The 22,665-nt window shown below is 38.9% G+C and overlaps 1 protein-coding gene across 1 annotated transcript in view; it reads right to left on the bottom strand.

Moving 5' to 3' along the window:
- Positions 1 to 1,490: 1,490 nt before the first annotated feature.
- The window catches only part of lrrc75bb (leucine rich repeat containing 75Bb), a 33,509-nt gene continuing 12,334 nt past the window's right edge, over positions 1,491 to 22,665 (bottom strand). Inside the window, exon 4 of the mRNA XM_059539234.1 lies at positions 1,491 to 2,601. Coding sequence (XP_059395217.1) covers positions 2,031 to 2,601 — 571 coding nt within the window. The 3' untranslated portion in view covers positions 1,491 to 2,030. The remainder of the gene's footprint in view (positions 2,602 to 22,665) is intronic.

Genomic DNA, 22,665 nt, shown 5'->3' with positions numbered 1-22,665 from the left:
TTAAATTATTAATGGAATTTTTAAAGGGTAACAATCTTAAACTCATTTTGCTTCAAAACAAGAATCACTCCCAATTTGTTATTTTTTTTTTTACAAGCATATTTAGTTACTACTTGAACATTGTTCTTGTGTTATAATATATGATTAAGTAGCTATATGAATAAAACAATCCTAAACAGCAGTATTAATTTTTTTACATAAACTAAAATAAAAAGATAATCAGAATGCTACATTAGTGAATTAGAGCTCTGCGGCTGCCTGTGGAAGCTGCCAGCTGTTGAAATGACTTATGGAGTCTCATTAAGAAAGTGCTGTCTGCTAACACAGAGCACTGTTCTCATTAAGCAAACAGAGACACTCAGAAACCCAGTATTGATCACACCAGGATGAGAAATCCTCATCAAAACGAGCCTCTCCTTTTGTACAGGACAGCACTACAGACTGGAAAGCATATACTGTACTCACTCGCTAAAATACTGTAGTAATGCCATGTTTTTGAATAAAAAGCGAGCACTTATATTCTTTTAAATACACCAAAAATACCCATCATATATGACATGGAAACAGTCTTACAGTACCGTCTTTTTTTTTTTTTTTTGTAGGAGACTCCCACAACCGATTCATCAAGTTAAGATGTTTAATTCTACATCCCAGTACTTAGTGACAGCACTGCTGACTCCTGTAATTACTTACTGTACATGAATTCTGGGAAACAAATGAGAGAAAAACACATTAGGAAGGTAAAAAGAAAAAAGAAAAACACTGTCCAGCCTGTATCTTGAAAGCATATTGCCAAATGTCTCATAAACACAATGATGTCCAGTCTTTTTACAAATAGTATGAGTTTATTTCACACAACAAGAACACACATTCATTAGTGTTTATTATAAAACAGATAGGAAAAGAACATCCAGGTGCTCGAAGCAATTAAGAGTCACACTGTTTGTGACATTTCTACTAGAACTGAACACATTAACTGTGAACTACAAAGTAAAACTAAAAGATGGAGATGACCAGCCAGCTAACTAAAAAAGCCTGTCGTGTAAAGTGCAAATCAGACACATGTTTGTGTGAAGGAAAAACCACCTGTGGAGCAAAGGGCATCATAAAATAACTCAAAAGGTCACATTTACTGTCAAACACTCCGGCATTAATAATGAATAAATGAACTCTGTTACATCAAATTTGTTAAAAAAAAACACTTATTTTTCCTATAAAAACACTGAAATCAATTTCACTGTGACCATACAAACATGGTTTTTGCACTGATGAATCACTGCAAGGTTTTTATGTGTCTTATAATGTTGCAAACTGGATGCGATTTAATGAAAAATAATCATGTTGGACTCGGTTGTGTGGCATTGTTAGTCTCTCGGCTGCCTGTGTGTCCTGTTTAATGAGCTCTGGCTAAAGCTACATTTACATCATAAGCCTCCACAGAAAAACATCACACATGCAAACACACAGACATCAGTATCCACTCCAGCAGCCTCTTTTCTCTCTTCTCTCACCTCTCCTCGCTCGTCTAATTGAGGCGAATCTACCCTGGACAAAAGCCTTCTCAGAGGGGAGCATTTGGCCGTATCTGTCACAAGCCAAATGTGAAAGTTTCACATCAGAAGCCTCAAAGTTGCGGATGTGGGTGGCAAAGATTGCCTTGTGGTGCTTGTTTTATGTCTTACAAATTGGTCTCGTTCTGTTATTTTATATGTGGTCAGTTAGTGTTTGACCTGAAATTTAAGTTTAAAATTTAAAACAACAGATTGACTGATGCTTTCTGCAGCAACTGGACTAAAGAATAAAGATGGAGGAGTGAGGAACAGGTCCTGATCTATCTTTCCCATTCTTTTAAAATCCCAACTCTAGGCACCAACTTGTCTTTACATAACCATTTTATCTCATGGCACTCCATTTAGGTTTTGTGGCAAAGGGGTGCTTAATGCTTTTACAGCATTGGTACACTTGACCTTTCTTTGGAGTGTTAGAATAACAAAAGAACAATACCAAACCAAAAGAAACAGCAGAGTCCATCACCTTTCACAGTAATGCAATGTATTTTTCTCTTCTACACTCCAGGGCTCCAGCACCAGATGGTCTTCCAGCTCATCCTCTTCGTCCTCCTCTTCCTCAAACACACTGATTTCCTCAGTAGAAGTCTCTAGGCAGTAGCTGCTGCTTTGACCCTCACTGTATTCGTAGATGGTAGGTAGGCTGCTTCTCATTCCAAAGCGTCTGCGTAGGGCGACCAGCAGCGGCTGAGGCACAGTAAAGATGTCCACATTGTTGCCCAGGTCCACCCAGGCCAAACTTGGAAACTTTTTGGGGTCCTTAACCACCTCGATCAGGTCTTTAAGGATAGCTACGGTCAGCCGGTTACCGTTGATTGCAAGGGTGGTGAGTTTGGGTAGCATTCCTAAGAATGGTAAAAGAAGTCGTAAGCACTCATCTTGGAGCTCTGTGAAGCTGATGTCCACCGCTGTCACAGATGAACCATTGTTCTGAAGGTAGTATGCCACACGATGTAGATCACGGCCAGAAAGAGGGATACCAGACAGATCCACGGTATCGTTCGTTAATTTCTTTTTCAGTGTAGTTTTTAAACTGTAAAAGAAAAAAAAGTAGAGTTAGCATTTTACATTAAATTACCATGCTATGGTAATTTTATTCCATTATTTACTTACACATTATTAGAGAATAATGTGTCATTTAACAGAGCATTTTAAACAGCAATGCAATGCAATACAATATACCTATTCTTTTCATTTGTATTTTTTCTGTTTTAGATGAGTTTTTTGGTTTAGAACTGTGAGGGGGGTGGAGCTTAAGTGACTACAGTCACATACATGCACAAGTCCAGGGTATTATTCTCATCCAATGTAAGCTGCTTTTTGTGGCCAAGACTTTCAAAAGTTCTAGAACAGACTTATAAAGTTACAGTGAGACAAACTTTCACATAAATAAATAAATAAACAAATAATCCTGAAGTATTAGTGGTTGAAAAGAGACTTTTAAGGATAAATGTCACTTGTTCTAAAGCAGGCCTGTAAAATCCTGGAGAGGCACCACAAGAATGCTGGTAACAAGCATTGGTTCAGTGGAAGAATTCTCACCTGCCACTGGAAGGTTGTTATTCACTGACAGCCAATCAGACTGCAGAATTTCAGCAAGTTGCCAAAGAGTGGAAATGATCTCAGAGCCAATGTCAAAGTCATGCATTTTTTTTTTACTTATTTGGACCTCGATTTCAAACAGCTTTGTGCAATTTATAAAACAAAATAATGCAATTTAATAATACATTACAGCTGCATAGTATTTTGATTGTGTGTCTTGTATTTTTTGGGATTACAAGACAAATTGTGATGAATAAATAATTAATATTAAAATAAACACGGTACAATAATAAGTAATCATGGTTATATAAAATATTAAATGGCTTCTGAAATGTAAATAAGAGGCATTTAAACTGAATGCAAACTGAGTAATATTCAAGTACTTAATGAAAATTGACTGAGTGATGGAATAATTTAAATCAGATTAAGTGAAATGATCAATTAAGTCTTCCCAAAAGCAAAGAAACAGTAAAATATTAGTCCTACGAAGTGGAACACAGCACTCATGAAGCGATTTGTTATTTTCACTTTTTAAGAAGAGTAAATATCAATCCAAAATAATAAAGTAAAAGAAAAATAGATTTCTGACAATATATAGATATTACAAACTCACACTAAAAAATAAACTCCAAATATACAGTGTATACATGAGTTAAATATTACTAAGGGGCAAAAAATATATCATTTATTTCTTTTTTTCTGCCACTCTGTCTGTCCATCTCGTGAAATGCAGACTCTTTAAACTCTTTCCAGGTCATCTCTTTCAGGTCCATTTGACAAAATCTGCACAAGCGACCAATGTGTTAAGTTTCAGGCATCCTTCACCTATTTCTTTGTGTTCACTCTTAAAGAACTCAGTTTCCAGAAAGTCTTGAAATGGCATTCTGGGGTTTGTTAGTCCTTACTCACTGTAAGCATTAAAAACCTTTGTGGAACAGTAGAAGTACCTGACAGGGGGCCTTTCTGATTAAAAAAATCAGCAGGCGGCAGGCTTCACTGTTACCACTGGCACACTGGTTGTTTTACTACCCTCTTTCAAGACGTTTCTCTGGAGTTGTTAAATGAAGAACCGGTGTTCAACAGTTTGGCCATGTGCTTGACGATGTACAATTAAATGTTCAGGTTTGTGGTCGAATCATTGTATCGACACTGTATGATGATGAATAAATCTCATACTTACATTGCACGTACATCTGCACTTGTTTATGATGAGAGAATGGAAGAAAGAGGTTTTTTTATGTATGCATTTAACCATTTCCCATTTACTTGTACTTTCAGGCTACTAAAATACTTTACATACTTAAGTAGAATAAATATCACATATATCACAACCTTAAAATTTTTACTTAAGTACTATTCTAAACGGTGACTTCAATTTCTACGAAAGTAATTTTCTGGTAAGATATCTGTACTTAAGTGTGGCTTTCAGGTAGGCTAATTTATCCACTACTGCTTTAGGAAAAACAGCCTTCGTTATGCAAGCAAAAAAACAAACCCACACTAAGAATTCTAAGAATTATTACAGTACATGAATTATGTGACAGTATATTACATTTGACTTGATCCTCATAAAAAAACATTACTCATTCAAACATCAGTCATCATTCAATCTCAAAATCCAGGTCATCATCTCAAAAAAGGTCAGAAAGGGACAGGCAATTTAAATCTAACTGCCAACTGTTTCTAACAGTGATGACCAATGCTGTTTGTGATGTGCAGAGACTGCACAGCGCCTGCATTTCTCCCTCTGTCACCGCACATTACCAATCACCAAGTCCTCCACATATCCATATATGCAATACTGAGCAGCCTCAGTTAAAAGCTTATTTCAAAGCACCAAGTCATTCACAGTACTGTGGGTTTTGGATTAGATTCTCTCTTAGCCTCACAAAAAAGGGAGAGAAACATGGAAATTTAATGTATGTATGGATGGATGGATGGATGGATGGATAGGGTTCAATGAGTCATTGTTCTTGCCCAGAGCGGTCACGCTGACAAGCAAGTCAGGGCTGTCAGAAAAAATGAGTGCACACTCCAAAAAACGAAAAACTTTGGAAACTCGGGCTGATGGAGATGTTTGCAATCGTGTGTGGTTTGCTCTGAGGTACTGCTACTGCAGCTCCCCCATATACTTGTGTGCAGATGAAGTCGTTGACAACACAGCAGCCAGGGGCAAGGTTGTCAATTCCTGAAAATAATTATAAATCAGCTTGTCTTCCATATTTACATCGACATCAAATATTCTGAATATAGAGGTAGTAATAAAGACTCCAATGCATGAGCAACGGATCCATGTGCACTAACTACGCTTTAAATTAGAGAGCTGACAACTGAACAGCAATGCAGCTCCCTCCTTCATTCACCCTGCAGCACCCCACCCCTCTGCAGCGGGGAAAGTCCATCTGCTTCTCTTCTGCCTGGCATGATAGCATTACATTCAGAGGGGCTTTTGCAGTGACTGCAGGATTTGGACTTCCTATGCCATGTGCTCTATTGTTCTGAGTTTGGGCTTGTCTGATTGGATTAAGGGCTTTCCTACAGGGGCTGCCTGGCACGCCGCTAGCACTGTTCTGCATAGGAGCCAGAGGTCCAGCCAAACGAAATGCACGGATCAGCCCTTTTCAAAAACAACACTGTGTGTTGGTGTCATAGTCGTGAGGAAGGGTGCTGAGAGCTCCTGGAGTTGGTGGGATGGGGTAGGTAGCAGACTGCAATCCAGAATTGGCTGCCCATTTGCAAGGCAACATGGCAGAGCTTATCCTGGTTTAGGCTCAATGCATCCTTTGTCCTTTATCTCAGGGACATTGTTAACATGGGTGGCTGACATTGTCAGGAACATACCATTTAAGACTGAATTTTAGGTAAAGTAGCAGTGCTATAGATATAGCAGTGGTTGCTTTAGACTTTATTATTGTTTGTCATTTTTCATGTTCAACACACAATAGATATGATATGAACCGTACATATAGTGTACCTCTCATCCAATAAATCACAATAGGCTATGTTTTGTTCTTTGTTACTTTTGATATACATACATAAAGGTTTATACAACTGATATGCACATAGATCCTACAATAAGGAGAAATTATGAAATTTGAAAGGTGATTTCCAGGGTTATATGTAAGGTCAGTAGACAAAACCGGTCAATGTATTGATTAAATGAACTGTGGAACAATCTAGAATCCATGGAGTAATTGAACAACCTGCTTAATGAGAGATCTATGGGCTCTAATTGCATCATACATCCACTCTGCCCTTTGGGATATTGACATGTTTTCACCAAGAGCTTAAATGACCTATCAAATATAATCTCAAAAACAGCTAGATACTATAAGGAAACAAGCATAAAAACATAGGAGGCTGCAAATTTTAGTCCAATTAAATTGACAACATGAAAAACACAACATGATGATTAATTAATAAAATAAATGACTTGCAACAAAGTTAGCTGAAAAAAGAAAACAAGAAAGAAAACAAAATTAAAGAATTCAAACTAATTTCATTATGGTGGCAGGCAATATCACTGAAAAGACATAAAAAAAAGTTAACTGCACTACATAAACATTAAACTGCCCTAGTACTTACTTTTCACAATTACACCTTCATTTCCATCAAACACATGGTTTATTTTGCTAAAGATGTACTTTGTGTTTTCTGCACAGTAAAATAGGTTGACTAAGCAAACCTGAGATGTACATGCAGAGCTTCAGCAGCACTTCTCATCACACACTAACTTAAAGGGTTAGTTCACCGAAAAATGAAAATTATCTTATTAATAACTCACCCTCATGTCGTTCCAAACCCGTGAGACCTCCATTTATCTTCGGAACACAGTTTAAGATATTTTAGATTTAGTCCGAGAGCTCTCAGTCCCTCCATTGAAATGGTATACTGTCCATGTCCAGAAAGGTAATAAAAACATCATCAAAGTAGTCCATGTGACATCAGAGCGTCAGTAAAAATATTTAGAAACATCGAAAATAAATTTTGGTCCAAAAATAACAAAAACTAGGACTTTATTCAGCATTGTTTTCTCTTCCGTGTCTGTTGTGTGAGAGTTCAAAACAAAGCAGTTTGTCATATCCGGTTCGCGAACGAATCATTCGATGTAACCGGATCTTCTTGAACCAGGTCACCAAATGGAACTGAATCGTTTTAAATGGTTCGCGTCTCCAATACGCATTAATCCACAAATGACTTAAGCTGTTAACTTTTTTTAATGTGGCTGACTCTCCCTCTGAGTTAAAATAAACCAATATCCCGGAGTAATTCATTTACTCAAACAGTACACTGACTGAACTGCTGTGAAGAGAGAACCGAAGATGAACACCGAGCCGAGCCAGATAACGAAACGAAAGATTGACTCGTTCTCGAGAAAGCTCTCGGACTAAATCTAAAATATCTTAAACTGTGTTCTGAAGATAAAATGAGGTCTAACGGGTTTGGAACGACATGAGGGTGAGTTATTAATAATTTTCATTTTTCGGTGAACTAACCCTTTAAGGGTAAAACCTATTCAAAAAGCTGTCAGTGCAAATATACATACCACGCCACCATGACTCTCAAAATAACGTTGTCAAAACCTTCTTCAGATGATTTCTTTAGGAAGCCCTGATGATATGGCAGGTTTGAAGGCCTATTTGCATTAATATTTCCCCATACTGACACTTTGACATATGCTCTATAAATGCTTATGTCTCTGAGACTTTATTTAGATTTAAAGGCGTGATGTGACGCCAGGTTCCTCTGCTGAACCCGACAGTCTTAGTCACATTTTTTGATTTCTCCCTCTTCTCCATGGGCTCTGAATCTCTATCGGGATGATGTTTGAGGTCATTCTGAGCCTTCTGCGGATAGTAATCAGGTTTTGTCTCTCTTCAGTGCCACATGCGTACACATTTTCACAGCCATCTTAAATGTGAACTGCACAGAACAATGACTTTCCAGTTGGCTAATCCCATTTCAGTACTGGTAAGATAGTCGACGCTACATATATCAATGTGGATAGTAGAACGAAAACCTGTGTAAAAGCTGCAATAGCTCTCTGTATTATTTGGAGTTCTGCTGTGGTAATTCTCAAAATATTAAAGCCATAATTAAACATTTTTGCAAGTTACTTGCACACATTTTTATTGATTTTTTAAATTGATTTACTCTAGTATGAACCCATTTTTTTTTAAATGTAATTATAATTCATTCATTATTTATATATATTTAAATTACATTATATATATATATATATAAATAAACACACACACTTTAAATATATCAAAAAGACAAATATATTTAATGATTTAAATAATAAATATAACAATAATTATAATTATTAAAACTGTAAAACTAGCATTGCATTATAATGTTATTATATATATTATATAATAACTATATATAATATTATATAAGAAATAAAAAATTATATATTTTTGTGTTTGTATATATATATATATATATATAGTGTATGTAAAATAAGTATTGAACACGTCATAATTTTTCTCAGTAAATATATTTCTGAAGGTGCTGTTGACAACTCAAGTAATCCATACATACAAAGAAAACAAAACAAATGAGTTCAGAAATTAAGTTCTGTGTAATAAGGTAGAATGACACAGGGAAGTATTTAACACATGAAGAAAGGGAGGTGCAAAAAGACATGCAGCTGAAATCTGTCAGTAATTAGAAAGCAATCCGTCCCCTTGTCAGTGGAAATTAATATTAGCTGGTTTAGTCTCAATGTAAGACCTATAAAAAGGTGTCTCATGACCAACGTGTCACACAAGAAACATTTCATGATGGGTAAAAGCAAAGAGCTTTCTCAAGACCCTCACAACCTTATTGTAGCAAAACATACTGATGGCATTGGTTACAGAAGATTGATTTCTATACTTCTGAATGTTCAAGTGAGCAATGCAGGGGTCATAATCTGGAAACATAAATACATAATTTCACCATAAACCGGTCATGACCAGGTGCTCCTCGCAAGATTTCTGACAGAGAAGTGAAAAAGATTATATCAGAAGAGTTTTCTAAAAGCCAAGGACCACTTGTGGAGAGCTTCAGAAGCCCAATCACCTGACTTGAATCCAATAGAAAATCTATGGAAAGAACTACAGATCAGAGTTCATAGAAGAGGCCCACAGGAACTTCAGGATCTGAAGACTGTTTGTGTGGAAGTATGGGCTAAAATCACACCTGAGCAATGCATGGTATGCGACTAGTTTCTCCATACAGGAGGTGTCCTGAAGCTGTCATTACAAACAAAGGCTTTTGTATGAAGAAAGAATTGTACAGAACTGTGGGGTTTAGTTTAGGTTTCAGTCCCAGCATAGCTGAGAATTTACAGTGATGTTTAAATTAATCATGTGAGATACTGGCCTGTCATAAAAGGCACTCACCTACCATAAACAGCCCCCACTGCCCTCGATCTCTCAGTCATCCCACCTCTCGCTTGTTTTGTGGCAGTGTGAGTTGATGCCAACCTGCTTTAATTAGCCGTCAGAAGGCCGCTGTGGGCTTAACAGTGAGTGTCAGACTGAAGTAGTGCCAGTTCCTGGAGCAGCTAATCCTGCTCAACACACCCCCCAGCACTCCATCAACACAAACACACGATCACATGCGAGATCCCTCCAACAACAGCAGTCTCAAACATCACTGGCTCTCCATGGGGTTTCACCTACATGGATCCGAGCGGCAGCTTCAGCTGTTCCAGTGAATAACTCATGCTACATGCTAATGTGAAAAGAACGTTACGGATTAGGGAGGAAAAGGATCAAAAGGAAAACAATTCAGAAATTATGTTTTTCGCATAAAGCAAGTTAAGCCATGATTTTTGTGCCAATAATTTCAAGACTATTACACACATTTTGCTCCAAATTTGCATTACGGTTATATTGTAAAATAATTAAATAATGAAGAATATAAAAAGCATGGAATCAAGTTAAACCATGATAAATGATACTATTTGTTCTGTACTATATATATATACACAGTAAAGACCAAAAGTTTGGACACCTTCTCATTCAAAGAGTTTTCTTTATTTTCATGACTATGAAAATTGTAGATTCACACTGAAGGCATCAAAACTATGAATTAACACATGTGGAATTAAATACATAACAAAAAAGTGTGAAACAACTGAAAATATGTCATATTCTAGGTTCTTAAAAGTAGCCACCTTTTGCTTTGATTACTGCTTTGCACACTCTTGGCATTCTCTTGATGAGCTTCAAGAGGTAGTCACCTGAAATGGTCTTCCAACAGTCTTGAAGGAGTTCCCCGAGAGATGCTTAGCACTTGTTGGCCCTTTTGCCTTCTGTCTGCGGTCCAGCTCACCCCTAAATCTCGATTGGGTTCAGGTCCGGTGACTGTGGAGGCCAGGTCATCTGGCGCAGCACCCCATCACTATCCTTCTTGGTCAAATAGCCCTTACACAGCCTGGAGGTGTGTTTGGGGTCATTGTCCTGTTGAAAAATAAAGCTAAACCGGATGGAATAGCATGCCGCTGCAAGATGCTGTGGTAGCCATGCTGGTTTAGTATGCCTTCAATTTTGAATAAATGGAGATGTGTCTGCTGCTAGAACTCAGTGTGCCATTGACCCGGTCTCTAATCTGAGCTGCTGTTAACCTGCGATTTCTGAGGCTGGTGACTCGGATGAATTTATCCTCCGCAGCAGAGGTGACTCTTGTTCTTCCTTTCCTGGGGCGGTCCGCATGTGAGCCAGTTTCTTTGTAGCGCTTGATGGTTTTTGTGACTGCACTTGGGGACACTTTCAAAGTTCTCCAAATTTTTCGAACTGACTGACCTTCATTTCTTAAAGTAATGATGGCCACTCGTTTTCCTGTACTTAGCTGCTTTTTTCTTGCCATAATACAAATTCTAACAGTCTATTCAGTAGGACTATCAGCTGTGTATCCACCTGACTTCTGCACAACACAACTGATGGTCCCAACCCCATTTATAAGGCAAGAAATCACACTTATTAAACCTGACAGGGCACACCTGTGAAGTGAAAACCATTTCAGGTGACTACCTCTTGAAGCTCATCAAGAGAATGCCAAGAGTGTGCAAAGCAGTAATCAAAGCAAAAGGTGGCTACTTTGAAGAACCTAGAATATGACATATTTTCAGTTGTTTCACACTTTTTTGTTATGTATATAATTCCACATGTGTTAATTCATAGTTTTGATGCCTTCAGTGTGAATCTACAATTTTCATAGTCATGAAAATAAAGAAAACTCTTTGAATTAGAAGGTGTGTCCAAACTTTTGGTCTGTACTATATATATATATATATATATATATATATATATATATATATATATATATATATATACTGTATATACACACACACACACACACACACACACAGAGACATATATATATATATATATATAGATGATTAAACACATTTCATATAAATTATCATTACTGTAATACTATTAGAAATACAAAACTGAATAAAATATAATAAAATAGTATTAATTATATATTATTAATAGATTATTATTATACACACTTAACCCCAAAATCAAAAGAAAAAAAAGAAATCATATTTTACATGAAGAAAATAAATGTAAATGAATAAATCTTAATAATAATAATAATTTTATTATAAAAAATACATATAAACAATATATATATATATATATATATATATATATATATATATATATATATATATATATATATATATATATATATATATATATATATATATATGATATTGTGGTGGTTTTTTTATTGAATTAAAAAAAGAAATATTTTTGAATGATTAAACACATTTTCCATTATATTCTCATTACTGTGATACCATAAAAATTCTTAAAAAAAATAAATTAAATTTAATCACCAACTATGCCAGTGGACAATACATGGCACTTTCTAATGTGTGAAAAATGGATTAAAAAGCATATAAGAAGTAATCTAGATCAAGCAGAAAAGCTAGACAATATAAAAGTTCATACAAAAGTTCATAAACAAGGTTTAGCAATTTCATATTACTTATCAGACTGATTGTTCCTAGAAACTCCAAGGAAGACCCATTTCCAGCATAATCGCGGGGTGCTTTCAATGGCGCAGTAATTTTGATGAAAGGTTTGTGTAATTATGCGCAAAGATAGGCCCGATTTGAATCAGATTATAAAACATCCCCTCGCCCGATTTAGAAGTGTAGTAGTGTTATATCTGCAGCCATTGAAAGAGCTCCCCTTTGATAAGAGCAAGGAGTAATGATAGCAATAATTACAATGATGCTAATAGCACATGATGTGTGCTCCTTAAACGAAATCTTCAAAAAAAAAACACTTCAAAGCAGAGCACAAGCTCAAACCTTGCTCGCCGCTAATGCTACATGCTTGTAAGCATGAGTCTAAAGCCTGCACCTCCCTTCTATCTGCCCATATGAGGCTGTGACAGTTGAGTTATTGGAAAGGCCTGCCTGTGAGGAAGTGATGGATTATATAACCGTAGCACAGCGGGCGCCCAGCCAGCACAGTCATTGCAAAATGGCTAGAGAAACTGTATTAAAATGTATTGCTTCAGAAGTGGCTGATAGCCGCTTTGAGCCCTGCTACTGTACGGAGGATTGGTGCCGACTGTCTGCTCGGCCTTTTTAATGCGTCAGCCCTCTGGGAATTTATGTGTCGGCACATTCGCCTGGTTTCTGCCAAGGCCACAAACAGTGATGTGATGTTTATGCTAATCAAAGCGTTTGGAGGGCAAATGCATCTCTTCAACAGGAGGAAGAGGTTATATAGCTCTTGTTTGCATTCATGCTAAAACTGTAACATCTTTTTCAATGTCTGTCAATATTTCTGTAAACAGACATCCATGCCTTACGGAAAGCACATGGTTTTGCTATAAAATGCATAACAATAAATATATTATTAAATAATAAACACACGTTTTGACTGTACCATAGTGTTAATGAGTGATAAAAAAGTAAAAATTAAAAAGAAACATTTTCATGATAATATAACAGTTTCAAAACATTAATAATATATTCAAATTTTACCATTAAAATTATTATGACATTTTTATTCATATTATATTTACAAATAACAAATACATAATTTTAATTTATAATATTACACACACAAATATGTATTTGATATAATACATACATTAATTATATATATATATATATATATATATATATATATATATATATATATATATATATATATATATATATTATAGCAATTACAAAAAGAGTATAGTATATGGTGGTTCTAGGAATAATAATTTTATAATATATAAATAAAATATATATTATAGTAATTAAAATATTTATTAAATGTATATTTATATAAAAAGTATATACATAAAAACTTAAAACCATTTTTGCACACATAAATCAACTTTAATTTATTTTTATGCAATAAAGTAAAATTTGAGTTTTTAATGGAAATTGGCTAAGGAAATGTGAATATATACAATACACTACCTTTTTTTTAACATTACAAATCAGGAATAAGCTGCTATAGTCAAACAACACACATCTGACAAGGATGTTGTCTAGTCCTGTTATTTACAAGGGGCTAAATGTTCTGTACCAAAAGTTCCCCATGTGGAGATCAACAGGCGATTAATCACGGATAAGGCTTAAGGATGCCCGCTTAACACTGTTGTCAGGGTAGAGTCTGCAGAATGCTGTATCTAATAGGATTAAATTGAGTGAAGTGAAGTCACTCTACACCTCAACCAGGGCAAAGGGGACGAGAACAAAGCAGAGTGATAACTTAACATCAGTTAGTTCAATAAAAGAAGGGCGACTGGAGAGTGAAGAGAGAAGATGAGTCAGACCTACTAATGACCTTTCTTCCATCGGCTCTCTAGAGCTGACAGACACACGGTATGTAGGTCAAACACATTTAAACATGGTCAACAGGGAGGTCAGGAAGCAGAAATGAGAAAAATACATCAAAAATAAATCAATCGAAAGGAGAGTAAACAGCAGAGACATGAGGGTTAGAGTGTACACTACAGATTTATTTTGTCTTTTTCTTTCCCAGTAAAAAACTAAAAATAAATCTGTCACGCTGTGTAGTTTCTGTTTCCCTGGGTGTCCACTAGTGGGCTCACTTCCCCTTAGGCACTTCAACGTAGGCACTAGAATTCCCCTAGTCTGGTCCTGTCTTCACAGTAATTGCGCTCCTGTTAATTGCACCAGGTGCAGTCACTTTATTGTCATTAGCCTCCCTATAAATACCAGTCTTTCCCTGTTGTTTGTATGGAGTCCTTACCCTTCGTGTGTCCAGCTTTCTCGTCCCCTGAGATTCTTCCTGTCTGCTCGTCATCTCGCATTCCAAGTTCCCTTTTCCTGTCCCTTTCCTTTGTTTGTTTTGTTTGGACTGTCTTTTTGGTTTTGACCTTGGCCGTATTCGACAACGATTTGGATTACCCTATATTAAAATACCTGCTATTGGATCTCTCGCTCTCCCTATGTCTCTCTGGTGCTCTGGTCCGGCATCACTCTCCAATATGGCCCCCCGTCGACCCTGAGTTCGGATGGGAGCCGCCGTCTCACCATTGTGGATGGAGAGGGGAAAGGAGGCGCAAGTCTGCCGAGCCAGCGCCGCTGCACAAGATGGCCGCCAGCTCAGCGCCGCTGTGCAGAATGGCCGCCGTCCAAGCACCATTGCACAGAATGGCCGCTGGCCCAGCACCACTGCCCAGGATGGCCGCAGGTCCAGCGACACTGCACAAGATGGCCGTCAGCCCAGCGCCACGAGGCAAGATGGACGCCAGCACAGCGCCACAGCACAAAGTGGTCACCAGCCCAGCGCCACGGTGCAAGATGGCCGCCAGCTCAGTGCCAACGCCCAAGATGGCCGCTGAGACGTTTTTGGATTATTTCTCCATGCTGTCAAAGATCCTAGAGATTCCCAGGAGTGTTCACGTCACGTCTGCTGATCCAGAGACTGTTCACGTCACGTCTGCTGAGCCAGCACCACAGTACAAGATGGCCACCAACCCAGCACCACTGCACAAGGTGGCCACCAGCCCGGAGCCACTGCAGAGGATGGCAGCTACAGTGGGCTTTCCTGAGTTGAGTCAGGTTCCGGTTGACACTCCAGAGTCGAGTCATATTCCCGTTGACCCTCCAGAGTTGAGTCACGTTCCAGTTGATCCTCCAGAATCGAGTCAGATTCCGGTTAACCCTCCAGAGTCGAGTCAGGTGTTCGTGGACCCTCCAGAGTCGAGTCAGGTGTTCGTGGACCCTCGAGTCGAGTCAGGTTCCAGTTGACCCTCCCGAGTCGAGTCAGGTTCCAGTTGACCCTCCCGAGTCGAGTCAGGTTCCAGTTGACCCTCCCGAGTCGAGTCAGGTTCCAGTTGACCCGCCCGAGTCGAGTCAGGTTCCAGTTGACCCGCCCGAGTCGAGTCAGGTTCCAGTTGACCCGCCCGAGTCGAGTCAGGTTCCAGTTGACCCGCCAGAGTCGGGGCTGGTTCCAGTTGACCCGCCAGAGTCGGGGCTGGTTCCAGTTGACCCGCCAGAGTCGGGGCTGGTTCCAGTTGACCCGCCAGAGTCGGGGCTGGTTCCAGTTGACCCGCCAGAGTCGGGGCTGGTTCCAGTTGACCCGCCAGAGTCGGGGCTGGTTCCAGTTGACCCGCCAGAGTCGGGGCTGGTTCCAGTTGACCCGCCAGAGTCGGGGCTGGTTCCAGTTGACCCGCCAGAGTCGGGGCTGGTTCCAGTTGACCCGCCAGAGTCGGGGCTGGTTCCAGTTGACCCGCCAGAGTCGGGGCTGGTTCCAGTTGACCCGCCAGAGTCGGGGCTGGTTCCAGTTGACCCGCCAGAGTCGGGGCTGGTTCCTGTTGACCCGCCAGAGTCGGGGCTAGTCCCTGTTGACCCGCCAGAGACGGGGCTAGTCCCTGTTGACCCGCCAGAGTCGGGGCTAGTCCCTGTTGACCCGCCAGAGTCGGGGCTAGTCCCTGTTGACCCGCCAGAGTCGGGGCTAGTCCCTGTTGACCCGCCAGAGTCGGGGCTAGTCCCTGTTGACCCGCCAGAGTCGGGGCTAGTCCCTGTTGACCCGCCAGAGTCGGGGCTAGTCCCTGTTGACCCGCCAGAGTTGAGTCAGGTTCCAGTCGACCCTCCAGAGTCAGGGCTAGTCACCGTCGACTTGCCAGAGTCAGGGCTAGTCCCTGTTGACCTTCCAGAGTTGAGTCCGGTCACTAGTGATCTTCAAGGACAGAGTCAAGTCACCGGGGTTCTTCATGGGAGAATTCAAGTCACCATTGATCTTCATGAACAAAGGCAAGTCACCAATGATCGTCATGAACAAAGGCAAGTCACCAATGATCGTCATGAACAAAGGCAAGTCACCAATGATCGTCATGAACAAAGGCAAGTCACCAATGATCGTCATGAACACAGGCAAGTCACCAATGATCGTCATGAACAAAGGCAAGTCACCAATGATCGTCATGAACAAAGGCAAGTCACCAATGATCGTCATGAACAAAGGCAAGTCACCAATGATCGTCATGAACACAGGCAAGTCACCAATGATCGTCATGAACAAAGGCAAGTCACCAATGATCGTCATGAACAAAGGCAAGTCACCAATGATCGTCATGAACAAAGGCAAGTCACCAATGATCGTCATGAACAAAGGCAAGTCACCAATGATCGTCATGAACAAAGGCAAGTCACCAATGATCGTCATGAACACAGGCAAGTCACCAATGATCGTCATGAACAAAGGCAAGTCACCAATGATCGTCATGAACAAATGCAAGTCACCAATAATCTTCTTGAGCAGAGTCAATCAGCATTGATCTTCTGGAATCCAGTATAAACACCATGGGATTACCAGAGTCTCGTCACTTCTCTGTGGAACTATCAGAGCCTCTCCACTTCTCTGTGGAACTATCAGAGCCTCTCCACGTCTCTGATGAACTACCAGAACCATTCCATGTCTCTGCTGAACTACCAGAGTCTCTCCTCGCTTCTGCGGAACTTCCAGAGTCTCGTCACCTCTCAGTCGAACTCTCTGAGCACCCGACTGATCCTGTTGTGGCCACGGAGGCTACCCTTAACATGTTCATGTTCTATGTTTCAGACTTGCCCAACCAGACTTGTCCTCCTGTTTGTCCGACCACACGGTTGTGGTGGTCTTCTGCTCCGCCCTGGGGGGCGTCCGTCCCGACCACACGGTTGTGGTGGTCTTCTGCTCCGCCCTGGGGGGCGTCCGTCCCGACCACACGGTTGTGGTGGTTTTCTGCTCCGCCCTGGGGGGCTTCCGTCCCGACCACACGGTTGTGGTGGTCTTCTGCTCCGCCCTGGGGGGCTTCCGCCCCGACCACACGGTTGTGGTGGTCTTCTGCTCCGCCCTGGTGGCCGTCACGTGATGTCCTTCTTGGACTTGTGTTTTTGTGTTTTTTTTTTTTTGTTCTTTTGTCTGTGTCTTTCTTTCTGTTTCCTCCTATGGACCTGGCCCTCCGTCCCTGCCCCTGATCCTCCGCCGGTCCACCTCCCTCCTGTGTTTCTTGTCTGTGTCTTTCGTTCGGTTTCCCTCTAAGGACCTGTCCCTCCCCCTGATCCTCCGCCAGTCCACCACCCTCCTGGACTCCTTGTTTTGTGTTGCACTTCTCTTGTCTCTGTTTTCCCATTTTACCTGGTCGTCTCGTCTCGGTTTCCCCATTTTACCTGGCCCTCCGTCCCTCCCCCTAGTCCTCCGCCGCTCCACCTCCCTCCTGGTCTCTTTGTGTTTTTGGTTTTCCCTTGGGTTCGGGTGGAGCATCTGGCAGCTGCTCCGTGGAGGAGGGGGTAATGTTACGCTGTCTAGTCTCTGTTTCCCTGGGTGTCAACTAGTGGGCTCACTTCCCCTTAGGCACTTCACCGTAGGCACTAGAATTACTCTAGTCTGGTCCTGTCTTCACAGTAATTGCACTCCTGTTAATTGCACCAGGTGCAGTCACTTTATTGTCATTAGCCTCCCTATAAATACCAGTCTTTCCCTGTTGTTTGTATGGAGTCCTTACCCTTCGTGTGTCCAGCTTTCTCGTCCCCCGAGATTCTTCCTGTCTGCTCGTCCTCCGAGTCATCTCGCATTCCGAGTTCCCTTTTCCTGTCCCTTTCCTTTGTTTGTTTTGTTTGGACTGTCTTTTTGGTTTTGAACTTGGCTGTATTCAACAACTATTTGGATTACCCTATATTAAAATACCTGCTATTGGATCTCTCGCTCTCTCTGTGTCTCTCTGGTGCACGATCGTCACAAAATCAAATGAAATCATAATGAATTAAAGTCAATGCAACAAACAAATAATTTATATTTTTATGCATTACAGTAATAAAAAAATATTTTAAATGGCAATTTGAGAGGAAAAGGAATTTAATTGTTATGCAACAATTAAACATTTTGAGAACCAAGATACATGAATTTGATAATCAAATATTCTCATGGTACATATCAAAATCCTATTAAAGTACCATTATGGTTACTGCCACAGCATAAAAAAAGAGATATAATTTACACATTATACTAGATAATGTTGTTATTATATTGTAATATACAAGCTACAATATTAACCAGTCTTGTATTACAATAAAAAAAAATTCTAAACATCCTCAAACTCATTTATAATACAGTATACATTTCCTCAAATTCTCATTAGCTGTAAAAAAAAAGTAAATTGTTTTTTTTTTTAATGATAATTAAATTAATATAAATTAAGACAACACCATCATAAATTCTACAGTTGTGTACACATAAGCTTACATTTTATATTTAAATAAACTTACTGACTTATATATTATATTTTATAACTTGGAATTTCTATTTATTTTTTTATGTATTACAATAAGATGAAATGTAGATGTTTGAAATGGGAATGGGGAAGCAAATATGTCTAATTATTCTACTGTGCAAAATTTAATACCACAAATAAATACAATGGTGTATGATTCTGATAATCAGAAATGATTGAAATTCCACTGTAGTACCATTTGATAGCCTTCCACCGGTATCTAGAAACGATCTCGAAGTAATTTTCTTATATTTCTGAAGGAATTGAATCACATTAAATTCAGGAATTTGCCGGCACAAACTTAATGAGCTTTTTTTTTTTTCAGTAAAAAAAAAAAAAAACTCTTTAGACAAGCCAAATTTCAAATGGAAATCAAAACTGTCAGATCAAATGACTATTTCTCCTATAATCCAAAAGTACACGTCCGCAGGAACATATGGGACACAAAACATGGATGTGGGATGCAGAACAGATCAGATGCGGATCATTCTGCTCGGGTTGACGTCATCTTCAAATGTGGGCTAAAACGCCAAGCTGCTCTTGACGGACACGTGCTCGCGGGTTTCTTTCCGCCAGCAGTGGGCACATGCATCACGTAAGCTGAAACCCAAGCTGCCCCATATGTGTTCAACTCAATCTGTCACCCAATGTTTTCTAGGCCACCGTGAGCATCCACAGGTCCTCTTTTGGGTCAGACTCACTCTGCTGTGAATTCTCTTTCATCACGCTCTTAACTGAGGCTCTCCAATGACCAGGAAGCGAGGGGTCGTGTAGGTTTTACCCCAGTGGCATGCAGCCAACACGCTCCACGTAGCGCTTATCAGAATGAGGAGGATGTCAAAAATATCAACTCCTCGCTGGTTTTAATGCAAGCGCAAACGCTCCCCCAATAAACTTGGCATCAAAATGATGCGTGCGACCCCGAAGCAGAGCCGAGACCTCCATCCGGGAGGGGATAATTACACAGGGGGCTGCTGCTGGTTCATCTTCACCCCTGCTGACTGCTTTATTAAACAGATTCATCATTCCTATTGGTTTGGGAGGCCGTTACGGCCGAGAGGAGAACGGCTGCCTTGCAGGAGCGCGGCGTTGATGAAATAACAACTGGTGCTGTGCTGTTTCATGCTCTCGCATGAGGGGCTTTTCCAGGAGCTATCAAGAATATATGGGTGATTAGCCTGGAATCGAGAACAGACTTTAAAAACACCACAAAACAACACTGGCTTCTCAAGCGTACAGGCACACAACAGAGCTGCAATGAATGTTACAAGTATGAGTAATCAAAACACTCTTATCTCATCTATATAAGAAGAAAATATGAGGGTATAAATACATTTTATGTACACACACACACGTTTTCATAAAACTTTGTTAAAACAACATTTTTATATTTAATAAAAATTTCATTAATGATATATTTTTTAATAATTATATATAAATATATATATTTTTAAATATTAAAACTGTAAAACTAAAATTTTTCATTATATTATTATTATATATATATCAAAAATATTATTAAAAACATATATGTATAGATTTATTACATTTAATTACATACTACAGTATGTGTGTATATTATTTGTAATCAATATATAATTAGAATAGTTATAGTTACACACAAAATATAGCAAAATATAAAAATAACTATACATAAAACTATAAAATAAACATTACTATAAAAATATTGATCAAATATTAATTAAATATAAAAATTATTATTATAAAATATATACTACTGTATATATAAAACATGATATATGTATAAATAAAATTCAGTTTATTAAAATCTATGTAATATATAATTTAATGTTATATAATATTATAAAAATAATCCATATCTATGATCTAGATTTATATACTGTAAATAAAATATATATTAGAATTATAATACGATGAACTTCTATGCATTCAGTGTATGTGTATGTTTATTCAATCAAAATTGCGAAGGGAATATGCTCAAAAACACTTATCATAAAATCATGCATATGCCAAAAATGAATCCAAAAATTCCAAAAAGAGAATCCAAGAGAATTCCAAATGCTACATTGGAGGGAAGTTCAATTTAACACAAAGCTATTGAATAGTTTCATTAAGTTTTGAAATAATGCATATAGACCAAATGTTAAAAGTCGTTTTCTGAGAAAAATGTTGTGTTCCACTCAAAAAATTATCACTAACTGGTTTGGATCAACATGAGTTTGAGTAAATAATGACCAAATTCTCCTTTTTGGATGAACTTTCCCTTCGACAAATGCAGTTTTTCTCAGCTCTCTCTCTCTCTCTCTATTCGAGTCTCTCTGATCCTCTGTCTTTCAGGTTTTCCCCTCCGGCCAGCTAACCTCTCTCTTTAAAGCTTTTCTGGGAGAGGTGCTAGGCAGAAAAAAAAAATCAATGTTGTTTAAAGGAGCCTGAAAGCTCTCCTAAAGACTATCAGAAAGAGGATAGAGAAATGGGGGATGTCTTTAGAAGCTGAGAGCATCAGCAACACCGCATCTTTCCTTTCCTCATGTTCCCTTTAAATAGAACAACGGTCGGCCTGACAGTATCTTCACACTCTAACAGGCGTCTTGTTCCGCTTAAGCATTCAATCTTTTCCCTCACGACCACCTCCGAGAGTGTGACAAGACAAACGGAGGAGGCATTTCTGCAGATTAGTCTTTCATAACAAAGACTGAAAGAGCAGAGGTTCACTAATCACGCAAGCGATGGCGATGGCGATGACGGTTTCTTGTTGTTTGGGCTTGTTTGGAGATGAGTTGCTGATAAAACAAGGAGCAGAAGAACTAAACTGGAGCTGTTGAAATCTCCCAAATTGGGTTAATTGCTCTGGGATGGGGAGAGAACATGGATATCATTAAAAAGACTTTCCCTTTCCTAAAGACTTCCTCACCATACCTGCCCATGCTGTTTGGTGAGAAAATTATGATTTCTGATGGAAGATTTAATCTGAGAGAAACATTCATCTGAGTGTCACCTGTCCGCGTTTGAGGCAACATGCCAATTGTGTGGGCTGATATCAAGGGTTGTAGCAATAAGACTCTAAGATTGGGAAGTGACAGGTGCCTCTGGAAACATCCTCTGCACTTTTACCTGATGGAAAGTGTCAGGATCAGGAGATAAAAAAAACTGCAGTAGGTTCTTGTAGCACAAATGGTAGATTAGAAACTGCTTTAAACCGCAAATGAGCATATTTACTACTGATCAAAAGTTTGGGGTCAGTTAAGAATTTTTTTTATATACCTTTTGTAATACCTTTATTTTGCACAGATGCATTAAAATTGATTAAAAGTGAAAGTGAAATGTTGCAAAAGATTTATATTTCTAATAAGAGCTGTTCTTTTGAACTTTCTATTAATAAAAGATCAAATGTAACCCTGGACTACAAAATCAGTCATAGGGGTCAATTTTTTAAAACTGAGATGTATACATAATCTGAAAACTGAATAAATAAGCTTTCCATTAATGTATGGATAGGATTTGTTAGAATAGGACAATATTTTTTCTCCAGAAAATCTGGAATCTGAGGGTGCAATAAAAACTAAATACTGAGAAAATTGCCTTTAAAGCTGTCCAAATGAAGTCCTTGGCAATGCAAATTACCAATCAAAAATAACGTTTTAATACATTTAGGTTTGAAATTTACAAAATATCTTCATGGAAAATTATCTTTAAGAAAAATCTTTAATTTAATGAATGATTTCTGAAGTATCATGAGTGCCACTGAATATAATCATATAATATATGAATATATTCAAATAGAAAACAGATATATTTAATTGTAATAATAATACGCAATATTGCTGTTTTT

Source organism: Carassius carassius, chromosome 45, assembly GCF_963082965.1.
Source record: "Carassius carassius chromosome 45, fCarCar2.1, whole genome shotgun sequence".
Classification (NCBI taxonomy): Eukaryota; Metazoa; Chordata; class Actinopteri; order Cypriniformes; family Cyprinidae; genus Carassius; species Carassius carassius.
The sequence above is the reverse complement of the archived record's forward strand: the minus strand, read 5'-3'. Positions and strand labels throughout refer to the sequence as shown.